Source organism: Rhinatrema bivittatum, chromosome 2, assembly GCF_901001135.1.
Source record: "Rhinatrema bivittatum chromosome 2, aRhiBiv1.1, whole genome shotgun sequence".
Classification (NCBI taxonomy): domain Eukaryota; kingdom Metazoa; phylum Chordata; class Amphibia; order Gymnophiona; family Rhinatrematidae; genus Rhinatrema; species Rhinatrema bivittatum.
Genome location: NC_042616.1, coordinates 349400569 through 349426847, shown reverse-complemented (window position 1 = coordinate 349426847; position 26279 = coordinate 349400569). Strand labels below are relative to the sequence as shown.

The following is a 26279-nucleotide window of genomic DNA, read 5'->3' as shown; positions in this document are numbered from 1 at the left end:
CTATACCATGATACTTCCACCATCATGCTTGATAGGATGAGGTTCTTATTTTGGAAGGTAGTGTTTGGTTTTTGCCAGCAAAACATTTGTTGTTCTGACCAAAAGTTCAATTTTTGACCTATCTGCCCAGAGAACCTTATTCCAGAACTCATGCCGGTCATCCGGTGCTCTTTGGTGAGCATGGTGCATGCAGAAAATCTTTTTTTTAAAGAGCAGTGGTTTCTTCTAGCTCTCCTTCCATGAAAACCATTCCATTCAGTTTTTTCCTCATGCTTGTTACATTGAAACCTCACATCAGCCATAGTGAGAGAGGTCTGCAGATCATTAGATATTAGTATGAGGGTCTTTGTCTTCATAGACAATTTTCCAGTGTGATCTTGGCAGAATGACCACTCCTGGATAGAGTCACTATAGTCTTCAACTTTTTCGATTTGTTGACTGAGAATGGATGAATGGAGCCCAAATATTTAGAAATAGTCTTGTAACTATGTCCAGACAGATGATTTCTCAATTATTCTTTCTTGTAGGTCCTCTGACATTTCTTTTGATTGTGGCATGCATTCCCACTGCCTTATAGTGAAGACTAAACTCTAAATCAGTTTACTCTGAAGTGGTTTGCTTATTATCTAACTATTGGGGGTATCCTTGCTGGGCAGGACTAGATGGACCATTTTAGTCTTTATCTTCTGTCTTTCACTATGTCACTGTATAAGCACCTGATTCTAATTAGCCAACTGTGCTAGTGACACTGGGATTTCACTTACTATTTTACCATACTGAATCTGAATTGGTCTTATTGTTCCTACTTTGTACAAGAAACAGAATTTGTATTTATTTATTTGATTTATGTTTCGCTTTTCGGTACTAGTTTTATAACCATTTTATGGAATAAGAAAAGACTGGTTTCAGTTTAAAAAGGGTGTCATGGTAAGAACTTGTAATTGTCATTTATATTTCAGATCACAAACCTTTTTCAGTAATGTAGCTCATGAAAGCCCTCTCAAATCTTGTATCGTGTGAATTCAAGTATCTGACCGAGAATAACATTTTTTGTGATGGCCAGGCTGCAAAATTGGCAAGTTCCAGGGCTTAGCAACTTCTCAAACTTATGCAAAATTTCATTATAACATGATATATTGCTCTCATCCTTGAGTTCCTGTTTTAAGGTAGTGTTCTATAACATTTTACTCTTACCCACTTCTATATGTCACGCTCTGGAGTGCAGATGAGCCATCATGTTTTATATGGATAAGATTAAAGTCCACGTGACATTTTCTTTTGATACCAACAGACTGTGGGCCTCTGTCAGAAAATACCATCTCTAATCAGATAGTAGATTGCCACTGTCATTGTGCCCAGGCAGGTTTCTTATTAGAAGGGCATATCAGTTATACTCTTGAAAGCTAGAAAAGCTAGTCAGAAACATATTGGATTCCTCACAAACAACTTTCTTGTTGACTTATTTCTGTGAAATCTGTATGTAAATCTGGGAAGAAATCTTTTACATTTATATAATAAAGTACCTCAGCGTTAGCTTACTGCTTCTCTAATTAGTGGGTAAATGCAACTATAAGAAGTTAGTGAGCAAAGAGAATGCAACTTAATGACCTTATCAAAATAGCATAATCATTTTACAATACTACTTGGTTTTAAGCATTAGTTCTGACTCTCTCTCTCTCTTGCTTTTCAAGGCTGCAATGTGATGAAGAGTGTATGGCCCTGGAAAGGAACAGGTGAGAGGCATTTAAATAATTTTACCAAAATAATACACTCTTGTCGTCTTTCTCAAGAAAATGCTGAGAAAACATCATATAATTTGAGAATGCAATATCCTGTATTTTATAGTAGGCTATGATTTTTTTGCAATTTCATTTCCTAACCAGCTATGAAATCATTAATAATGATAAATGTATTTTTATATTTTGTTTCATCAGAATTTAGAATATCCCCTGTAAACTTTTATTCATGACATCTAACTCTGTCCATTAATAGACAGTTGGATGTGTACTGACCACATCACTAAATACTTGAAGGTTGGGATTCTAGATTCATGAAAGGATTTTGTAGCTCAATCCAGTAGTGAAATACCCCCTTTACTATGAAATCCAAATCGTGGGAAAGCTAGTCAAAAATTCTAATATAGTTGGGTTTTTAAAGAAGTTTGGACAAGTTCTGGAGGAAAATACATAAACCATTATTAGCCAGGCTATTACTTATCTCTGGGAATGAGCAACAAGAAATGGATCTATTAAGTTCTGCTGTCTTTTCTCTCCAAAATTATTTAACTGCCATGTTGAAACAATTGATATTTTTATTCAAGAACATGAGATCTTAGACCAGTTTGGATTTTGGAAGATCCACAGTAGGAAAAACCCTGTTAGTTTTGAGCTTCAATGTGTTTGGGAGGCCTTGAATGTGGACAGAGCTTTGTATTAGTGCTACTACATATCTTCACTGCTTAGTCACTCTTGATTCTCGGATTCTAATCTATCTACCCTGTGAGTGTGGGATATCAGTACAGTCTTGGCATTGTTCTGTTCTATCTTGAGGGAAGATCTCAGCATGTCAGTATTGGGTACACACATCCAATTGGCATATATTTTCAACTAAGGTACCTAAGTAGTCTGTACTGTCAGCCACACTTTTTAACATCTATACCCTGTCTGCTTTGGTTGTCGTCTGTACACCGACTATGCATTTCTTTTTTACAGTTCAATCTTCTTGGCTGCTACTTTTGACCATGCTCTCAATTTCTTTCTGCTGTGAAACGATGGTTAACTTATAATAGACTAATCCTCAGTCTGAATAAGACTGAAGTGATTGTTCAATACCAACCTACAATTTTACATCATTTGTTTGTAAAAATATTACAATACCAGTTACTACACAGGTAGAGTTTGGGTGTAATTTAGGTAGTAAGTTGACTATGCACGAACATATAAGAGCAGTAGTAAAATGGTTTTTTTTTAAACTTAAGAGTTTCCGTAGGTTAAAACCCGCTACTGGATTATTGTGGATTTTGCAGTTGCAGATCCTTTGCAGTCTTGATTACTGCAGTTCACTCCTTTAAGCAATGCCCACATGTACCTTAAGAGCTTTGCAACTTTTGCAAACTGTGGCTGCTTACATGGTTTCTAGTGTGAGTGTGAAGTCACATATCACCAGTTTTACATGACCTTCATTGGCTCCCAGTTGCATGGTGCATTAAATATAAGTTGCCACGATGATCCACAAAATGGTAGGAGAGTATGCATTACCTTGTATGAATGCAGTGTTATGCATTTACAGTCCAACCCAATCCCCTAACATCTTCACAGAGAGGTTGCTCAGCGTATCTTCTCTACGTTAAGCTCGTCCTAGGAAGATGCTTAAGAGAGCATTCTCTGATGCAGGCCTGGTTTATGGAATCTGTGGTTACTAATATGTACCAAAACATTATAGTGTTTCATTAAAAACCTTTTTATTTCAGCAGCCTGTTGCTTAATTATGCAGGTGCTTGTTAAATATTTAGGATGTTCTTCCAAATAGCATCCTGTTTGGGTCATTAATAGTGTTTGAATACGTATTTGTTTGTATATTATTTGAATTTTATGAGTGTTTTAATTTGTAAGTGCTTTGAGCTGTGGACATATGCAGCATAGAAATGTTTTAAATAAGTAAAGAAAATAAATACTTCCTAGTGACTCTGGCCACTGTCAGACAGGATGCTGGTCTCAGTAGAAATTTAGTCTGGCCCATCTTAATGTTTTATCTTCTTAAAGCTTGTTCAATCTTGCTTTAAATAAGGTGTTCTCCTCAGACAAGCAGGATGGTAGTCCTTACAGATGGGTGACATCATCAGATGGAGCTCTGTCACAGAATACTTTTGTCAAAGTTTCTAGAAACTTTGACAAAACAGAAATCTAGATCAGCTAACAAAGCACTTCTTACAATTCCCATCAATAAAACAGCAAGACTCACACAAGTAGAGAAAGAGCTCTATCGCTGGCGGACCCATACTATGGAACACCTATGCCTTTAGAATTAAGGTTACAAAGCAACAACAAATCCTTTCGAAAAAACCTGGTTATTTAAGAAGGTCTATCAAAGAGAGTAGGTGAATAGTGAAGCCTGGTGAAGTGCGAGATATGAACAAAAGCAAGACGCGTGTAGCTGTATTTTATTTATTTTATATTACTCTGTCTGATCATCCATCACTATAAGGCACAAAGTGACACTGATAAATAATTAGCATTGCTTTTTAATTCTGAAAAACAAAACAAAACACTGTACAGTATCTATCACACTACATTCTATCTTATTTTAAAAAAACTATGTACCGGACCGATTTATAGCACTTGTGTAAAGTCACGTTTCAGCATCATTATTTGTTTGTGCCTTATTGTAAACCGTTGTGACGGAAACTACTAAAGACGGGTATAGAAAAGACTTAAATAAATAAATAAAATAAATAAATAAACTTTGACTGGCACACTGAGCCATGCCCAGCATGCCCACTAAGCCTGTGGCCCACACGGGGTCCCCCTTCAGTCTCTTTTTTTTTTCCAACGCAGCAGTGCCTTGCGGTTCTTAGAGCTGTGTGTGAGTTTTCCTCACGGAAATTTTTGAAGTATATCTCGTTCTTCACCCCGTCACCGGGGGTACCCCATTGCGCTTTGACCTCCTCTGAAGCTTTGGTGAGTTATTTTGCGCTTTGAACAGTCAGTTCCCATTTATTCACCTCACGGTGACAGAAACCCACCGACCTCACGCGCCCTATTTTTTACCATGGTGACTGGTTTTAGGAAGTTTCCCAAGTGCCCACGGACAATGTCCATAAAGGACATGCACCACCGTGTGCGTCACTGTGCCTTGGGCCTTCCCATGGCATCCATTGGTGCTTGAGCTGCGCCCAGATGACCCCCATAGGCCGGCGTGCCCACCTGGAGAAGATGGAGCACTGTTTGGGCCCAAGCAAACCTGCTCCTTACTTCGGTACGGGTCAAGGGGGCCATCGACTCTGTCTATCACGAAGCTTGCCAGGAGGACCGATGAGCAGGAGATCGACCCTCACTGGCATTGACCCATTCCAAGATTCCGCATCATCATCCCTGCGCCGGAGAAGGGACTGGGCCGAGCAAGACGGGGAAGCATTGACACCGGCACAGACGTACATTGCCGCCTGGTGCTGGCACCAACATCAGAGTGGCACCGGCCTCGGCCAAGCCTCCTCCGAAAAAGTCCCCAGGGAGAGGATCCCCCATCCTCCTCTGGACCCAGGAGCCCGAGCAGTTCCCCACTGGTAACTGTGGGCACTGAGCTGCCAAGGACCCCGTGGACGCTCCGGTGACACCTAGCCTGCCTCCTTCTCTAGGGTCGGTTCTCTCCACACCCTCGTTTTGAGAGGAGTTGGACACCATGGTCCAACAGCAGTGCTTAACGCCCTTCGGGGTTTTTAGTCGCCACCGGCACTGGAACCGGCACCATCCATGTTGGCACCCCTTCTGGAAAAACTGGACGTCTTGCTCGGTGCTCTGCCGAAGGCAGCCCATGCCAGGGGCCTCCGGTGCCCAGCCAACCACTGATAGCTCTCCGTCTCCATTCCGATCCTGGGCTCTTTGGAGGAAGATGAAGCCGCGGGATCACCAATGCTGGATCCCGTACCTGAACCATCGGGCCTCCCAGTGCCCCGGCGCCCCTCTCAGATCCCGGTGCCATCTGTGCTGGCACCGCCATCGTCTGTACCTCCCATTGGTGCCCATTCCCCATAAGCTAGGGTTAGCCCTCTCTCCTCGACCCAGGCACCCTCCTGGTGAGGAAGAGGCCCCCTAAGAACCTTGGGAGGACGTATCCTCTGACCATTCTTAGGAGGCTTCCGAGGAACTGCTTTCAGAGCCTTCTCCCCCGGAGGAGAGATGCCACTCCCTCCCCCCCCCCCCCCCCCCCCCCCCCCCCCCCCACCCCAGAAGACCTCTCCTTTGCTAGCTTTGTATGGGAGATGGCGGAGACAATACCCTTCCAGCTTGCAAAAGAGGAAGATGCTGCCCACAAAATGTTGGAGGTCCTATAGTTTGTGGATGCTCCAAAAGAGGTCATGGCCATCCCAGTCCATGAGGTCCTTATTGACCTCCTACACCATCTCTAGGAACATCCAGGTACTGTGCCTCCGGTCAATAAAAAGACCGATACTACTTACCTTGTGCAGCAAGTCCTGGGTTTTCAGAAAAGCCAGTGAATAGCCCACAGTTACCACCTCAACCTTCTCGGGTGCCACCAGACTCCCCACCTTCTCCGGTGTGGACTCTGGTCGATCACACTACTACCCTCGAGTCAGAACTTTTGACCCTACTACAGACCAGAGCCATGGAACAGTTTCCCCGGGCCAAGGGTTCTACTCCCGCTATTTTCTCATCCCAAAAAAGTCAGGCGGCCTCCGTCCCATTCTCGACCTTCGGGCCTTAAACAGGTTCCTATGCAGAGAGCGGTTCAGAATGGTGTTCTTGGGCACCCTACTCCCGCTGCTGCAGCAGGGGGAATGGCTCTTCTCTGGATCTACAGAGCGCTTACACACATATTGCGATTTTTCCACCCCACCGCAAATATCTGCGGTTCGTCGTGGGTCACTGTCACTTCCAGTACAGGGTTCTCCCTTCGGGTTCACCTCCGTGCCCTGGATGTTTACATCCCCCCTGTCAGCCATGGGATTGAATCCCCCGCCCTGTCAGCCATGGGATTCAAGCAGATAATCACACAACCCTACCCACAAAGGGGTCACACTTTGGACCTTATCTTGTAAATGCTGGTATCACACACTCTTTCCCACCCGGTATGCAAACAGGTCCCTGGTCAGACCACGCATTAATCTCCACTACCATTACACTGGCCAAAACCAACAACATTCACCTCCCTCAACCTTCATTTCTCTACAGAAAATCTTGCTCATCCAACGACCTCAGCAAACAATTGGCCCTAGAACTCCCATGCTTAGATGTCTCCACTCCCAACTCAGCCCTCTGTTCCTGGACTAACATAACAGAGGCTGTAGCAAACAAACTATGCCCACTCTCAACAAAAAAATTCAATCCCAACTCTTCCAAAAGACAACCATGGTTCACTAACGAACTTCGTAAACTCAAACAGAGCCTATGACAGAAAGAGAGTAAATGGCGCAAAGCACCTAGCCCCAGCATCCTCGCTGCCTACAAGCTCACTCTTCACTACTACAAGAGCTCCACCCTGAAAGCAAAAAGGGACTTCTATGCTCATAAAATCCATGACCTCATCTTTGACGCTAAAGCCCTTTTTTCAACGTATCTAATTTAACACAAATTCTTTTTTCGGCACGAAGTCCCTGCTCCAGCTCCACGCTTCAGACGCGATCGGGCCTGCGCAATCGGCGCTGAAGCCCGTCAGGGTAAGGCCCTTTAAATTCCTCTCCTACCCCAACCGGGCTCCGCTCCGATCGCACGGCTGCTCCACCTTTCCTGCTCGTTGCTGGGTCCTCCGTCCAAGGCGGCCAATCGATCCCCGGACGCACCGCTGACATCATTCCTCTGCGACGCCCCCTGCTAATAAATTCTGGACTTCGTCTCGGCGTCGCTTTTTCGGCACGAAGTCCCTGCTCCAGCTCCACGCTTCAGACGCGATCGTGCAGGCAAACGGAGGATCGGGCCTGCGCAATCGGCGCTGAAGCCCGTCGGGGTAAGGCCCTTTAAATTCCTCTCCTACCCCAACCGGGCTCCCGCTCCGATCGCACGGCTGCTCCACCTTACCTGCTCGTTGCTGGGTCCTCCGTCCAAGGCGGCCAATCGATCCCCGGATGCACCGCTGACATCATTCCTCTGCGACGCCCCCTGCTAGTAAATTCTGGACTCTCTCGGCGTCGCGCAACAAAGGGGCCCGCCCCTTTGTGCGCCCCTTCGTGCAGGCCCGCAGTGCATATTTCAGGACTCTTTCTAATTAAACATAATTGCTCATAACTGTCCCTTACCCTTCCACTCCCTTGCATTCTACTTCCTACATTTGCAATCTGCTCAAACCTGCCTCTGAGCACCTGCCCCCTTCTTCGAAACCCTGGCCCCATGCACCTGCAGGCCCCTAACCCAGGTTCCACTGAACACCCCCTGCAACCATTTTAAGCCCATACCTTTCACATTTCAACGCTCACTATAGTGCTACACCTACACATAGCAACCTGCCTAAACGACCAAGAGTCCAGTGCTCTGTCGGTTGTACCCAGTTCCGCCATTTCCCCTGCAATGGCTACCTGTCCCATATCCAAACTCCGCTACAACTTCTCAGACCCCCACCCCACGTCCATTCTCACAACCCACCGTCAACACAACTCCCTCCTCCCTATCATGCTCACCCCCTCACACAACTCCTAGGCATCTCAACCATAGCTATGCTCTTGATCTCACAATCGCTAACCAAAAAAACCCTTATACTAAATGATCTGCTCCTCGACGAAAAACCTGATTTTGTGCCATCACAGAGACATGGCTGAAAGACACTGACTCTGTTCTGTCAATCAACTACCCAAACAGAATATGACATACACTCCATTCCTAGACCCAAAAAAAGAGGGGGGGAATACTCCTTGCTGCCAAAGAAATACCTCAAGCTAAAACAAATTCCAATACTCCTCCCTGCCAAATACGAAATAGGCCTATTCAAATCCTCCAAACTACAAATCTGCCTTGTATACACCCCCCTGGAGTCTTAGATGCTGACATCTCCCCCATCATTGAATGCATTGCAGCAAACATCAACAGAGACATACCCGCCATAGTTCTTGGAGACTTCAATCTCCATAGGGATGTACTCCCACTTTCTCACAGCTGTCAAACACTCCTCACTGCCTTAATGCAATGGACCTCCATCAAATCATTTCTAGCCCCACTCACAAAGCGGGACACTCCCTTGACCTTATTTTCATGAATTCTCACCTCCACCCGCTCCACCACATACACTCCCGTTCCCTGGTCAGACCATTTTCTCATTAAAACCTCATGCACAATCAAAGAATTCATCAAACATTCTAACACAAAAACTACAATCCAATACAGGAAAGCTTGTGCTAGAGACGACCTTATTGATACCCTCTCCAGCAACCTCAAAAACCTAGACCTTTCTGACTCCCAAACGGCCATAACCACATGGAACCACATCACCAAAGAAACAGCAAACAAACTTTGCCCATAATAACCAAAGAGATCTACCCCTCCACTAAAGCTAAGCAACCCTGGTACACCCCTGATCTAAAACTTCAAAAACACAATCTTAGAACCCAAGAAAAAACATGGCGCAAAGACCCATCTGCCAAGCAACTCGCCAAATACAGAACCTTACTACACAACTACAGAACTAACACCCTCAACGCCAAGCGCAACCACTACGCCTCCAAAATTCATGACTTTCAATTCAACCCGAGAGCCCTCTTCTCTCTCATCTCAAACCTCACCAAATCACACACAACGACTTCACCATGCGAGGATTCTAGCACCAAATGCAACCAACTCCCCCAATATTTCCACAACAAGGTTACCACCATTGCCTCCCGCTTTTCCCATGTTCCCCCTCAGACCAATGCTACCCCTAAAACCTACTTCAAAATGGACGCTTTCGAAAACACATCCTTTACTGAAATCTCCACTATTCTTAAGAAAATGCGCCCATCTACACACTTATGACTTGATTCCCTAAAAATTCTCCTGACCATCCCAGACAGCATCTCCCTACCTCTAGCTGATATCATCAACATATCCATCGCCACTGGGGATGTTCCCTCACAACTTAAACTAGCCATTGTTAAACCTATTCTTAAGAAACCTAAACTTGACCCCTCGGACCCATCCAACTACCGCCCTATCTCCAACCTGCCATTTGTTGCCAAAATCCTTGAAAAAATAGTTAATAACCAACTCACAAACTACTTAGACCAACACAAAATTCTCTACCCATCACAACACGGCTTCAGAAAGCGTTTCAGCACTGAAACACTTCTTCTCTCCCTCTCTGATTTCATCATCAGAGGATTTGACCAAGGTCAAACTTACATCCTAGCCCTATTAGACATCTCAGCAGCCTTCGATACCATCAACCATACCATTCTACTCGAGAGGCTAGCTGACATTGGCATATCTGGGACTCCACTACGCTGGTTCAAATCATACATAAACAACAGACAATACAAAGTAAAAATTGAAAACCATGAACCTGAACCAATCAACATCACAAGGGGCGTCCCTCAAGGCTCCTCTTTATCTTCCACACTCGTTAATATATACCTCCTCCCCCTTTGCCAGCTGCTTTCAAATCTCAGTCTACCACACTTCGTCTACGCAGACGACGTACAGATCCTTATACCTATCTCCGATTCCATCACAATGCCCTAAAAAGATGGGACATTGCCCTTACATCCATTAACTCTCTCCTCACTCAGCTCAACCTAGCCCTAAACCCCACCAAAACAGAACTTATGATCATCTCCCCTCAATCCATCAATTCATTACTTACTCCTGCAACTAATGCTCCCCCCCGCCTTCACACTTTCGCCCAAACCATTAGGAACCTGGGTGTCACACTCGACCCCCAATTCAGCATGCAAAAATACATTGCATCCACCATCAAAGACTGCTATTTCAAACTTCACACCCTTAAAAAACTTATACCCCTCTTGCACTTTAATGACTTCAGAACTGCCCTACAAGCCCTTATTTTGTCCAAAATGGACTACTCCAATTCTCTGCTCCTAGGCCTCCCGAAAAACAGCCTTGCCCCCCTCCAACTACTGCAAAACGCAGCTGCACGTATTTTAACCGGCTGCCGCAGAAAAGAACACATTACACCTGTCCTCAAACAACTACATTGGCTTCCTATCACTGCCAGAATACAGTTTAAAACCCTCACCCTCATACCCAAAGCCGTCCACAATCCTGACATGCTATGGTTCTCTCACAGTCTACACATCCGTCTCCCCTCCAGACCCACCAGAACACCCTACACAGCAAATATTCACACCCCTTCCCCCAAACTTTACCACCTAACAACCACCAAACAACGTGCGCTCTCCCTAGCTCAGGGGTCAGGAACCTATGGCTCGGGAGCCAGATATGGCTCTTGATGGTTGCATCTGGCTCGCAGACAAATCTTTAATAAAAAAGTAAAAATCTAACAAAATCCCCCACCCTCCTTACTACAACCCCCACCTTCCTGACCCCCCAAGACCTGCCAAAAGTCCCTGGTGGTCCAGCGGGGGTCCAGGAGCGGTCCAGGAGCGATCTCCTGGACTTGGGCTGTCGGCTGCCAGTAGTCAAAATGGCACAGACGGCCCTTTGCCCTCACTATGCCACTGGGGTCGACCAATGGCGGCGGTAGCCCCTGTGACATAGTAAGGGCAAAGGGCCGTCGGCTGCCAGTAATCAAAATGGTGTCAACGGCCCTTTGCCCTTACTATGTCACAGGGGCTACCGCCGCCATTGGTCGACCCCAGTGACATAATGAGGGCAAAGGGCCGTCGGCGCCATTTTGACTACTGGCAGCCGACAGCCCAAGTCCAGGAGATCACTCCCGGACCCCTGCTGGACCACCAGGGACTTTTGGCAGGTCTGGGGGGGTCAGGAGGGTGGGGGTTGTAGTAAATTAATTTTGGGGTCTTGGGGGGGCGTCAGGAGGATGGGGGTTTTGTTAGATTTTTACTTTTTTATTGTAGATTTGTCTGCGAGCCCTGGACCCCCGCTGGATCACCAGGGACTTTTGGCAGGTCTTGGGGGGGGGGGTTTAGGAGGATGGGGGGTTGAAGTAAATTAATTTGGCAGGTCTTGGGGGCGTCAGGAGAGTAGGGGGTTGTAGTAGTAAATGAATTTGGTAGGTCTTGAGGGAGTCAGGAGGGGGGGGGTTGTAGTTAGTATGGCTCTCACAGAATTACATTTTAAAATATGTGGCGTTCATGGCTCTCTCAGCCAAAAAGGTTCCCGACCCCTGCCCTAGCTGGACCCTCCTTATGGAATTCTATCCCCACCCATCTACGCCATGAAACCTGCCCCAAAAAATTCAGACAAAACCTCAAGACGTGGCTTTTCGCACGAGCCTACACTTGAACCCCCTGCCCTTCACTCCTCCACTCCTCCCCAAACCCCTCCCCTTGCCCCCCGCCTCTCTCCACTTTTCCCCTACCCAAATCATCCTCATTGTAAAAAAATTTACTTGTATATAATATTTGTAATTTTTACTGCCTATATATAATCATGCTCTCATGCTTATAATCATGTTACCTAGCTTATATTATTCTTGTACAATAATTTCCCTTCATGTTTCCCCCCTCTTTCCACTCCCCAGTTCTTTAATCAGTTTCAATGTAAAGCCCTGTTGGCCAGTTTTTGTTACATGGAAACCGATGTGATGTTTGCATAACGAACGTCGGTATACAAAAATTTTAAATAAATAAATAAAATAAATAAATCAACGCTCCTGACATTCCACTCAACCAAGCTCAATCTAAAGCAGAAGAGTTGGCCCTCTTCTTCCGAAACAGTCACCAACCTCCTATCACAGCTTCCCTCCAACACCACCTCACCCTCCAATGCATATCACCACCCTAACAAAGACATATCTCTCAAATCTTTTGAACTCATCACAGCCTCAAAGATCCAAGCAGTTTTTTTCTTTATTTCTCATTTTCAAAATATTACAAGTACAGGAACTTTTATACCAATTCAACATCATATTCTGCAACAATAAAGGAAGTACCGTATTTTTTGCTCCATAAGACGCACCTGACCATAAGACGCACCTAGGATTCAGAGGGGGAAAATTAAAAAAAAAAAAAAAAAAAAATTGTGCTAAACCGGCTCTGCGTCTGGGCGTCTTATGGAGCAAATTAGGGGAATGCATAGCTTTTTTTTTTTCTCCCCATTTGTTTTCGGGTCTGGGGAGGGCCATTTCGGTCCACTCCCCAGATCAGAAAACTTTTCTTTCTCTGGGAACCCCTCCCCCCCAAAAAAAACCCCATCCCAATCCTTTAAATTAATTAACAACCCCCACCCTCCTGACCCACCTCCAAGACCTGCTGACTTAATTTACTACAACCCCCCACCCTCCTGACCCCCCCAAGACCTGCCAAACGTCCCTGGTGGTCCAGCGGGGGTCTGGGAATGATCTCCCCGGCTTCGGCCATCGGCTGCCAGTAAACAAAATGGCGCCGATGGCCCTTTGCCCTCACTATGTCACTGAGACCGACCAATAGCAGCGGTCGGTCCCAGTGACATAGGGCAAAGGGCCGTCGGTGCCATTTTGATTACTGGCAGCCGACGGCCCAAGCCCAGGAGATCGCTCCCGGACCGCTCCTGTACCCCCGCTGGACCACCAGGGACGTTTGGCAGGTCTTGGGGGGGTCAGGAGGGTGGGGGGTTGTAGTAAATTAAGTCGGCAGGTCTTGGGGGGGGTCAGGAGGGTGGGGGGTTGTAGTAAATTAAGTCGGCAGGTCTTGGGGGGGGTCAGGAGGGTGGGGGGTTGTAGTAAATTAAGTCGGCAGGTCTTGAGGGAGTCAGGAGGGTGGGGGGGGTTTGTTAGATTTTTAGTTTTTTTTTTATATTCGCTCCATAAGACGCACATACATTTTCCCCCCACTTTTGGGGGAAAAAAGTGCGTCTTATGGAGCGAAAAATATGGTATATTTTTTCTTTTCAATTATACAGAATATGTTAAGTAAAAGTAAAAACAAAATTATAAGAAATACTGGCCCCTTGCAAACAATGACATAAAGAAATTTGGAGATCCAATATTTATAAACAGGACATCCCATACAATTAAACTGCAAGAAAAGAGGGAGGATATATGTTTCTAATTAATCACACTAGAGATGGGTTCCTCAGCTAGGTACTGTGCGACTGTCCAACAGTTGTTTCAATTGGGTTGGGTCAAGAAAATATATTTACTTTCTCCTAATCTCAAAGTACATTTACACGGGTAACGTACAATCATTTGACCCCCCCCCCCCCCAAATTCCTAACTTCATGACTCATATTTAGAAACTCTTTTCTGCGTTTTTGTGTATCTTTAGTGAGGTCTGGATAGATCCAGACTTTCTGACCTAGATATAACTTCTCACGATTGCGGAGAAACATTCTTAGAATATTACCTCTGTCTAAAGGAAACATAAAAGTTACCAACAAAGTCCCAAAAAATTCCACTTGATCCTCCATTGATGTTTCTAGGAATAATGACAAGTCACCTTCAGCTGCTTGGTCAGATGCAGTTTGAAATTGTTGGTTCTTTTTTCTAGGTGTTGTAGCAAAATATGTGTTTGATATAGGTGGCAAAGCTTCATTAGGAATTGACAATATCTCAGTCATATATTTTTTAAACTGTTCTTGAGGGGATAACATTTTAACACTTGGAAAGTTTAGAACTCTCAAATTAAGATATCTTGATTTGTTTTCCAAATTTTCAATTTTCCTTGCGACCATCTCTTCAGTTTGAATCATTTTTACCTGGATATCTTTAACAGACGAAACCTCTTTAGAGATTTCTTGTATCTTTTTCTCATGATCTTTTTTTTAAGATTCCAATTCCATTATAATATTTTGTGACGAATTCACAGCAACCACAAGTGTAGAAATAGTTTTTTCAAGCATTACAATTGCAGACCAAATAGAGTCAAGAGTTGTAACTTTTGGCCGGACAAGTTTCTGCACAGACAAAGTCTGACTCACACTCCTTGCCTACAGACCTCTGCAATCCTGACTGACTCGTCTGTAGGTGTCTCTCTGCTCCCCTGCAGGTTGTAATTACTGCTAGGCCCCGGCGCGATGTCCTCCGCCATGCTCGGGGGGATTTCTCCACCCTCCGATCTGGCCTTCGCAGTCACAGTCGCAGGTACCAAAACCTCGGATTTCTTCCCCAAATGGTCTTCCAATACCGCTCCCCCTTCGGTGCAAAGACCTTGTGGGGGGGGTGTAAACAGTCGGGCTTACTCCTTGGTTAGGAGGAGAGAGACTCTCTAGTTGCCTCGGGGACAACGATATTTCGTCCAGGAGAGACGGAACGTGTCCTTCAGCCAGACTCTCAGCAGACTCAATCCCGGGGCTGGAAACTACAGTCGGAGCAAAAAAGCCCTCGATACGTGGCTGGGAAGGGGACGGTGTAGAGGGTAAGGAGGAGGATCCACTCTCACCTTCCCCTTCCTCTTCGTGTGGGGCATTATTTCTGAGGCAAAAAGAGTTCAGTCGAGGAGCTCAAAAAACGCCGACCTCTCCCTCGGCGGCCATATTGGATCTCGGGGGGATCCAAGCAGTTTTGAAGAAAATGAAACCCTCCTCACATCCCTTCAACCGAATCCCTACCAAACTGCTCCTACTAATTCCCGACTCCATCTCCAATGCACTGGCGGACATCATTAACTGTTCTTTATCCCAGGGAATTTATCCAGACGATCTTAAACTGGCCTCCATCAACCCACTCCTAAAAAAAAACAAATCTGGATCCTAAAGATCCCAATAGCTTCCGCCCGATCTCCGACCTTCCATTCATAGCCAAGGTCATGGAAAAATTAGTCAACACACAACTATCAGATTACATCGAAGACTACAAAATTCTGTTCCCCACCCAATATGGATTCCGAAAAGCAGTAAGCACAGAATCCTACTCATATCCCTGGCAGACTACCTCATCATGGGCCTAGACAAAGGTCATTCATTCTTACTGATTCTCCTGGACCTCTCGGCTGCATTTGACACTGTTCACCACTCCATCCTCCTAAACCAGCTGTCAAACATCAGAATAACAGGCACTGCATTGGCCTGGTTCAAAACATTCCTTGATAAGAGGATTTAAGGTCAAAATACACAATAATCACACTGTCATCATTCCTCCCTAGGAGTTCCCCAGGGCTCCTCCCTTTCCCCCACGCTTTTCAACATTTACCTTCTCCCACTATGCAAGCTGTTATCCAAAATGAACCTAAAACACTTCTTATACGCCAACGATGTCCAGATCGTGATCCCCCTTAAAGAATCCATCACTAAAACACTTGAATATTGGGAAAACTGCCTTCAAGAAATCAACAGCCTCCTCACTAGCTTAAACTTAATTCTAAATGCTTCTAAGAGCAAACTCCTTCTCATCTCCCCAGAAAACAGTACTATCACTACGAATACACGAGCAAACCTTCATATCACCCAAGCAAGAGACTTAGGGGTTATTATAGATAATCGGCTAAATCTAAAATCCTTCATCAACCAAACAACTAAGGACTGCTTCTACAAACTACATGTCCTGAAAAGAATAAAACCACTCACTTCCAAGATTACAGAACAGTTCTGCAAGCTATAATCTTCTCTAAGATAGACTACTGTAACTCGTATCTTACTAAGCCTCCCCTCATCTCACACCAAACCTCTTCAGATGGTCCAAAATGCGGCAGCCAGAATACTAACAAACATGAGGAGAAGAGACCACATTTCTCCCATCCTTAAAGACCTACACTGGCTGCCAATCCACTATAGAATCATTCATAAGTCCATTACCACTATCTATAAAGCCATCCATAACCATGCTCCACTTAACCTACAAATCCCATTCAGAAAACATACCTCCTCCAGACCCATTAGAGAAGCTTAGATTCACTACATGTACCCCAAGCCAAAACCTCTCATCATATAACATTTAGAGACCGGGCTTTCTCTACAGCAGGACCTTCTCTACATCACCGGATCTACGTCAAAAACCGTGCCTCCTAACTTTCAGAAAAAGGCTTAAGACGTGGTTGTTTAAACAAGCCTTTCCAGACACCAATTGAACCGCAATTCAACGACAACCACAATCAGACATTCCTAGAACATTGTAAATAATTGCTCTCTATGTTAAATTCCTTTAGACTTTCCTCCTCCCAGTTTCAAATTTCCCCTGTTTTATTGTTACTTCAGAGTTTTTCTTTTCACTTGCTACAGTTTATGTATTTATTTTTTCGCCCCCTGTTAAATGTAAACCAGCATGATGTGATGTTTATCTTGAATGCCGGTATAGAAAAGTGCTAAATAAATAAATAAAATGACTGGCAGTTGTTGCAGCGCATATCTGCGCCGAGACGGCAGACACGCTTCCCATATCTGGACGATTGGCTCATAAAAAGCTCGTCCAAAGAGGGGAGCCCTTTATTCCCTCTACTTGACTCTGCAACTCCTTCAGTCACTGGTTTCCTAGTGAATTACCCGAAATCCCATTTGACTCCGTCTCAACAACTGTCATTGATCGGGGCAGACCTGGACACGACTTTAGCCAAGGTGTTCCTCCTCAACGAACGCATAGCCACCCTATCCAACTTGGGTGCCTCTATCGCCACCAGCGGACTACCTCTGCTCACCTGCTCCTCAGGTTGCTCGGTCACATGGCATCGTCAGTCCACATCACCCCAATGGCCCGCCTAGCCATGAGAGTCATCCAGTGGATCCTCCATTCCCAGTAGCACCAAGCCTCTCAGGAATTCTGGGCACAGATCCACATAACCACTCCACTCTGGCTGTCCCTCGCTGGGTGGATGCATTAAACTTGAGAAAAGGGCTTCCTTATCAGCCCCCAGCAACTTGAGAAAAGGGCTTCCTTATCAGCCCCCAGCAACTCAAATAACTTTGACCACCGATGCCTCCAACCTAGGCTGGGGCGCCCATGTCAACGACCTGCGCACACAAGGGATGTGGTCGAGAGCCGAGGCGGCCTGCCAGATCAACTTCCTGGAACTCCAAGCAATGCGGTACGCCCCTCTACGCATTTCAGGACTGCCTGTTCAGCAAAGTCATCCTGATCCAGAAGGACAACCAGGTAGCCATGTAGTACCTGAACAAGCAGGGGGGCACAGGCTCTTACCTGCTCTGCCAAGAGGCGGTGCAGATTTGGGCCTGGGCCCTATCGCGTGCTATACTTCTGCAAGCCACCTACCTGGCAGGCACTCAGATTGTAGTGACGGACCACCTCAGCCGGACATTCCAGCCCCACGAGTGGTCCATGAAACCCCTCTGTAGCGACCAGGCTCTTCCACCGGTGGGGTCAGCCGGGTGTCTCTCTCTTTGCATCCCCGCAGAACCACAAGGTGGACTGATTCTGCTCCCTACAGGGGGGACCGCAGGAAACCAGCCTTGGATGCCTTTGCCCACTCCTGGGATACGGGCCTGCTATACGCGTACCATCTGATTCTGCTAATAACCAAGACTCTTGTGAAGCTACAGCAGGACTGAGGCTCCATGATCCTCATAGCCCCTCATTGGCCGTGTCAGGTCTGGTTCCCCATCCTACGCGATCTCTCTGTCCAGGAACCCATTTGCCTGAGCACCTCGCCGGACCTCATCACGCAGGATCAGGGCAGGCTTTGCCACCCGAACCTCCGGGCCCTGTCCCTGACCGCAAGGATGTTGAAATCCAGATTCTCCAGTCTCTCAACCTTTCTGCCAATCTCTCACAGGTCCTAGTAGCTTCGCGAAAGCCTTACACACGGAAGTCATATCTGGTGAAGTGGAAGCGGTTCTCCTCGTGGTGCACGCAAGAAGCCCTTGACCCCTTCTCCTGCCCCACGCCGAGGCTTTTGGACTATCTCTAGTGCTTTTCAGAGTCCTGTCTACAGACCACCTCGATCAGGGTACAGCTGAGTGCCATTAGCGCATACCACCGAGGGGTGGGCGATACCCCAGTCTCTGTGCAGCCCTTAGTGGAGCACAAGGTGGCGCCAGCCGTCCATTGCTCCTACCATGTGACAGGGGCCAACCAATGGCACCAGTAGACCCTGTGACATAGTAAGGGCAAAGGCTATCGGCGCCATTTTGAATACTGGCAGCTGACAGCCCGAGTGCAGGAGATCGCTCCCGGACCCCCACTGGACCACTAGGGACTTTTTGCAAGTCTTGGGGGGGTCAGGAGGGTGGGGGTTGTAGTTAGGTTGTTTTTTTTTTTTTTAATATTCGCTCCATAAGACGCACAGACATTTCCCCCCCCCCCCCCCACTTTTGGGGGGAAAAAGTGCGTCTTATGGAGTGAAAAATACGGTAGATCTAGGTGCTTCAAATATGCTGGCAAAGATCACGATTTCTGATTAATATAATCTAGTTCAATGTTTCTTAAGCTTATTCTGGGGTATCCATAGCTAGTCTTGTTTTTAGAATATCAACAATGAATATGCTTGGGAGAAATTTGCATACACTGCCTCCAGTGCATTCAGATTTAGCGCCTGCATGTTTATTGTTTATATCTTGAAAAACAGACTGTCCAGGATAATGATATTCACTTCCAGCCATCAAGGATTATAAACAGGTCAGGTTTTCAGAATATCCCCAATGAATTTGTACATGAGAGAGTTGCATGTACTGCCTCCATTGTATACAGATCTATCTCATACATATTAATTAGGGATATTCTGAAAACCCAACCTGTTGGCAACTCTCGAAGGCTGGAGGTACTCCAGGACCAGCTGGAGATACTCCAGTCTAGCTAGAAATAGTGTTCATTTTAATAACATCTGTAATAAATCTATTTTGCTTATAACAAGATCCTATCTACTATCCAAAATAACTCTTTTTTTTTTTTTTTTTTAATTTCAGACGTTTGGCTGAGGCTTTGAATATTGATGATAGTACTGACCCTTTTAATGTCCGCTCCTCAGGATCAAAGTATAGTGACAGTTTAAAAGATGATGCAAGGTATGTGGACAATATATTTTGATTATGAACCCAATTTGAGAACATGAACATAAATATGTGTGTGTATATATATGTGTATATATTTATATTATGTGTTACCATATTGTTTAATGCATGAAATTCTGTGTATACACATTGTTATAAATGTCTAAAAAAGCAGTTTTGCTTGTTACTTGATACAGATAATTTTTTTAAACCATTTAAAATGTTCATACAATATATCATTTAAAAGTCATATCAACCAGTATTTAAAACAAAATTCTCACTTTGTCATTAGTTTTTAGTTTGCACATACTGTTATCCCCGGACAAGCAGGATGCTAGTCCTCACACATGGGTGACGTCACTGACGGAGCCCTATCACGAAAAACTTTCTGTCAAAGTTTCTAGAAACTTTTGACTGGCATCCTGAGCCCACTGAGCATGCCCAGCATGCCATGATCCCTCGAGCCACAGGGGTCTCCCTTCAGTCTTCTTTTTTCCGCGAAGCTGTTAGCCTCGCGGTTAAAGAGTCCTATGTGGTGATTTTCACTACATAAAAAAGTTTTAAAAATTCGGAAAAACTTTAAAGCACCGTAGGGGTCTCCCTTTTTTCCACCGTCGGTAAGTCTTTAAATTTTTCCGGTCGGTTCCATTACCGCTAAACCGAGTCAGAAGGTCGTCGACGGCTGTCCGGCCTTCACTATGGCTACTGGTTTTAAAAAGTGCCCGAATTGTTCCCACAGTATGTCCATAACGGACCCACACATCGAATTTGTAGTTTGTCTCGGCGAGGGACATGACGTTTCGACGTGCCTGAGATGCGCCGAGATGACGCCGAAAGGCAGAAGACTGCGCATGGAGAAAATGGAACATTTATTCCATCTTCAACTAATGCCGTCGACCTCAACTTCGACACAATCGTCTCCGGCTGGAGCGATTAGAAAAGTCGTCCTCAAAACAAAACGTAGACCGGATGAAGCAGGTGATCGGCCTTCACCAACGCCTTCAAGATCATCGAGAAAGTCTACATCTATCATCGAGAAAGGCATCGAACATCGACAGAAACACAGTCATAGACATCGGAGGCCTCACGATCCTGAGTTGGATCCGATACCCGGAGTTCCCTCGACAACTATCGAATCAACTCTGAAGAAACCTCGGAGAGAGGACTATCCATGTCCACCGAGGCCTTCGACTCCTAGGCGATCCTCACCGATATCGGTGCCGGGAACCGTATCTCCACAGGGTCCTGCGGAGATACTGGTATCGTCTTCGCTGCCTCCCCCGTAGCTGCTCTGGTTTCACCAGCTATGAGGGCAGAACTGGACGGTTATATCCGCCAGGCAGTTCGAGACGCACTCCGTGACATGCCTCAGATGCCAGCACCGATCACGGTTCCACCATCAATGCCAGCTCCATCGCCGACACCGGTTCCACTCCCGTCACCGGTTCCCATTCCGATACTGTCACAGAGTCCATCACCGGTTCCAGTTCATCCACCGATGCCAGATATGTCCTTTTTCGCGCCAATTTTAGCGAATTGGACATGCTTATCTGTGCCATCCCGGTGCAACCACCCGATGCCCCGACGCCAAGGCCGATGGAAGAAGAAATAGTGAAGGAAGTACCGATACCTGAACCTGCTCCAGGTCCATCGGGAATCTCATGTCCACGGCCATCGTTTTCTCCGCTATTTCCATCGAGGCCACTGGGGAAACCGTCGATGCCATCTTTTCCTCTTCCATCGACGACTCCTCGTCCACGCTCATCGGACACTTGGGAGGATCCAAATACTGACTCTCTCGGAGAAAGTCATCTCAGAACCTTCGCCTTCGGAAGAAAGAAAGAAATCCCCTCCAGAGGACCGACCTTTCTCAAATTTCATCAAAGACATGGCTGATACTATCCCTTTTCAGCTGGTATCTGAAGAAGATACTAGACAGAAAACTCTGAAACATAGAAACATAGAAATGACGGCAGAAGAAGACCAAACGGCCCATCCAGTCTGCCCAGCAAGCTTTTGCACTTTTTTTTCTCTCACAGTTATCTGTTTCTCATGGCTCTTAGTAACCTTTTTTTATTCTATTTCCCTTCCACCCCCACCATTAATGTAGAGAGCAGTGTTGGACCTGCATCTAAGTGAAATAGCTTAATTTAGTTAGGGGTATTAACCACCGCAATAAGCAAGCTACACCCATGCTTATCTGTTTATTCAGACTATGTAATTCAGTCCTTGTTGTTTGTTGCCTGAATATAGATCCACCTTTCTTCATTCCCCGCTGCCGTTGAAGCAAAGAGCTATGCTGGCTTTGCATTGAAAGTGAAATATCAGACTTGCTCCCCTGCCGTTGAAGCAAAGGGCTATGCTGGATATGCGTGAATTAGGGCTATGCTGGATATGCGTGAATTTGGAGGTATTACAATTCGTGGACCCACCTAAAGAAGTCCTGGTGATACCAGTTCACGAAGTTCTAGTGGACTTACAACACAGGCTATGGGAGCATCCCTGCACCATAACGCCTGTAAGTAAACGTACTGATGCTACCTACCTAGTCCAGCATATCCCAGGCTTCCAAAAAACTCAACTACCTCACCAATCGGTAGTAGTAGAATCAGCTCAAAAGAGGTAAAAAAGAATTAAACCTCATTCATCAAATCCTCCTGGGAAAGATAACAGGTTTTTGGACACCATCGGCAGAAAAATGTTTCAGGGATCCAGAATTGCGTCCTACCAACTCTATATGACGCAGTATTAGCGTAATCTGTGGAAACAAATTCAGGAATTATCAGAATCTCTTCCCCAACAATTTCAAGATTCCTTCAATAGTATAATTCATAAGGGCCTAGAAGCTGGGAAACATGAAGTTCGAGCAGCTTATGATAGCTTTGAGACTTCATCTAGAATGTCTGCCACTTGCATACGTGCCCGCAGATGGGCCTGGGTCAAGGCCTCCTACCTGAGACCAGAAATACAAGAGAAGCTTGCTGATCTTCCTTGTGCAGAAGGCAGTCTCTTTGGAGATAAAGTTCGTGAGGCAGTTTCCCAGCTGAAGTAACAATCAGCAACCTTACGGCAACTTTCCTCTGCTCCGCAGGAGTCCCAAACATCCTCACGAAGACTTCCAAGGAAGGATTCAAAACGGCCATATTATAGACCACTGAGATACTATCCACCTCTTGCCCATGGAAGGTCGTCTAGGCCAGCACAAAGATCGCAGGCCCAACAACCAAGAGCACCTAGAGCTCAACCCCCTCCGCAAACAGGCCAGACTTCGGGATTTTGAAAGCTCACCAGAGAACAGCAGCCTGCCTACCAATCCGACCCCAAATTTGCCAGTAGGAGGTCGGATCACTTTCTTCCATCACAATTGGTCGCACATCACTACAGACCAATGGGTACTCTCGATAGCATCGCAAGGGTACCACCTGGACTTCCTCACTGTACCAAACGATACTCCACCCACCTTGTCGTGGACAGTGAAAACTCAATCCAAACTCTTACAAAAAGAATTATCCACCCATCTGAGAGCCAGGGCCGTGGAACCAGTTCCCCGGCCTCAGCAGGGCAGAGGATTCTACTCCGATTATTTCCTCATTCCAAAGAAAACAGGAGGCCTACGTCCCATATTGGACCTCCAGAAACTCAACAAATACCTGAAAAAGGAAAAATTCAGGATGGTATCATTGGGCACCATTTACCTCTACTTCAAAAAGGAGATTGGCTCTGTTCTCTGGATCTTCAAGACGCTTACACTCACATTCCAATATTCCCTCCTCATCGCAAGTATCTGCGATTCCTAGTAGGAAGTCAACATTTCCAGTACAAGGTGCTACCATTCGGTCTTGCCTCAGCACCTCGAGTGTTCACAAAGTGCCTGGCAGTGGCAGCTGCCCATTTGCTCAAGGAAGGTGTACACGTTTTTCCTTACCTGGACGACTGGCTCATCAGAAATCAAACAAGACAAGGAGCTCTCACTTCTCTCAAGCTCACAATAACTCTACTTCATTTGTTGGGATTCCTCATCAACTACCAGAAATCCCGCTTCATACCATCTCACCTGTTGCAATTCATCGGAGTAGAATTAAACACCATAACGTCAAAAGCTATCCTTCCAAAAGACCATGCACAGACACTCGCCTCGTTAGCAGGCTCTCTCCGCGCACGCACGCAAGTAACAGCTCATCAATGTCTCACTCTTTTGGGTCACATGGCCTCCACAGTTCGCGTCAATCCTATGGCCAGATTAGCCATGAGAGTTACTCAATGGACACTCAGAAACCAATGGATACAGGGGAGCTGACTGAGGAGGAGAGACGCGCTTTGTGAGCTTGAGTGCGTAGAGAGCTACCCGGCTGAGAGGGACGCTGTATCGGAGGGAAGGAGGTCAGCCCCGCCTACCCGTGACGACACCTAAAGCGCCGCTGCCCCCTATTTAAACTTGAGGACAGCGGAGAAAGGTGGGAGCTGACTGAGGAGGAGAGACGCGCTTTGTGAGCTTGAGCGCGTAGAGAGCTACCCGGCTGAGAGGGACGCTGTATCGGAGGGTAGGAGGTCAGCCCTGCCTACCCGTGACGACACCTAAAGCGCCGCTGCCCCCTATTTAAACTTGAGGACAGCGGCGCGCCGAAGCCGCACGCCAAAGGGGCGCGCCCCTGGGAGATTTTTTTTTTTCCTTGCTGTTTGTCTCCTTGAATTGAGACTTGCCTTTCGTGTGAAGACCTGAATGGGAAAGAAAAGGAAGGTTAAGATGGCAGTTTCCACACCTACGAGGACAGAGATAACAGGCCCGATGGATCAGCACCTCGTCAGAAGGGTAAGCCAGACTATAAGAGATGTCATTCCTGACATCTCTTTCTCCTCAGGTACCCCCGGTAGCCCTGCCGAAACTCAGTTACCCGTTGTAACCTCAAGGAATGATGGAGCCAATAGAGATTCTGGCTCCTCAATACTGGCAACAACATCGCCAGACCTGAGGGTTCAATTGTCAGGGATACAAGATGGGTCTTTATCGATTAATGAACTGCCTAAATTTGAATTGCCAGATGATGTAGCCCCACCAGATAATATCTCCCTGACCGATGTGTGGAAGGTGGTCACCAAAATGGAAAGGATGCTATCCTTTACCATAGCTCAATCCACCAGTTTGACTGTTGAAACCAGGAAAAGTTTGGCGGATCACAGTAAAAAGCTTGCCTCTTTGGAAACTCAGTGTGTGTCACATTCTGGTCAGTTAGCAACGTTACAAGCAACTAGTGCTGCATCCATAAAGGACTCCTTAATTGTTCATAAAAAATTAGAGAGTTTTGAAAATGTCTTAAGAAGGAAAAATTTGAGAATTTTAAATTTTCCGTGTATTAGATTGTTATCAGCCTTAGAACTATTTAATAAATATGTTAAAGAAATTCTGGGTATAATGAAGGAATTAACCATATCTAAGATGTATTACTTGCCTGTTAAGAAAAGAGATACATCAACCCCCGAAGGGGGGATTGATGTTTTAGTTTCAGAAAGTCCTAATTTAACTGCGTTTTTGGAGACTACTATGGATGATATACAAACGAGAACCACCTTGTTAGTGGTATTCAGTTTGGAGAATGAAAAAAATGTGGTTCTTCAAAATTACTTTAAAAATAAAGATACTACATTCTGTGGTCAAAAAATTCAAATATTCCCGGACGTTTCAAGAGAAACCCAGTTGAGACGGAAGCTATTTTTAAATTTGAGGCAGAGAGTGTTGTCCCTAGGGGCTACCTATTACCCAGATTTCCATGTAAGTGCATAGTCACCTTTCAGAGAAATAAATTTGTATTTTTAGATCCATCTCATCTGGAATCTTTCCTTGCAGATAAGGGTGGATAAGCTAGATGACCACCCCCTTTACGGGATTTAACTGGATAAATAAATGGCTTTCTCCTAGTGATTCATAAGTGTTATGATAATTTACCTTTTATAATTTCCTGTTAATAGCTCCCCTTTAAGTGGACTGGATATTGAGTTCGCATGATGAATGAGGGGAAATGTATATTTTTTGTATTATTGTTGATGATGTGAATCAATATTTTCTTGTTTTCATTTGCATTTGTATAAATGTTGAAGAAATTTAATAAACTATAAATTAAAAAAAAAAAAAAAAGAAACCAATGGATACAAGCCATTCAACCACTGTCTTATCCAGTTCAAGTAACTCAACAACTATGGTCCTCACTCCTATGGTGGACGAACATGGACAACTTGCTCACAGGCCTACCTTTCCAACAACCAACTCCGCAAGTGACGTTAACTACAGATGCATCCACCTTCGGGTGGGGAGCACACATTGGACATCTGCAGACTCAAGGTACTTGGACAAAACTCGAAGCTACATTTCAGATAAATTTCCTAGAGCTTCGAGCCATACATTATGCGCTGCATGCGTTCAAGGACTGCCTTTCCCACAAGACTGTTTTGATACAGACAACACAGTAGCCATGTGGTACATAAACAAGCAGGGAGGTACGGGCTCTTATCTCCTTTGTCAGGAAGCAGCACAGATTTGGGACTGGGCCCTAACGCACTCAATGTTTCTTCGGGCCACTTATCTGGCAGGCATTCACAATGTAGTGGCGGACCGCCTCAGTCGTCAGTTCCAACCTCACA

At 45.7% G+C, this 26279-nt stretch overlaps 1 protein-coding gene across 1 annotated transcript in view; it reads left to right on the top strand.

Annotated features, from left to right (window-relative positions):
* NFX1 (nuclear transcription factor, X-box binding 1) overlaps nt 1-26279 on the top strand; it is a 572380-nt gene that overhangs the window by 501979 nt on the left and 44122 nt on the right. Inside the window, 2 exon segments of the mRNA XM_029589884.1 lie at nt 1692-1733; nt 19563-19661. Coding sequence (XP_029445744.1) covers nt 1692-1733; nt 19563-19661 — 141 coding nt within the window.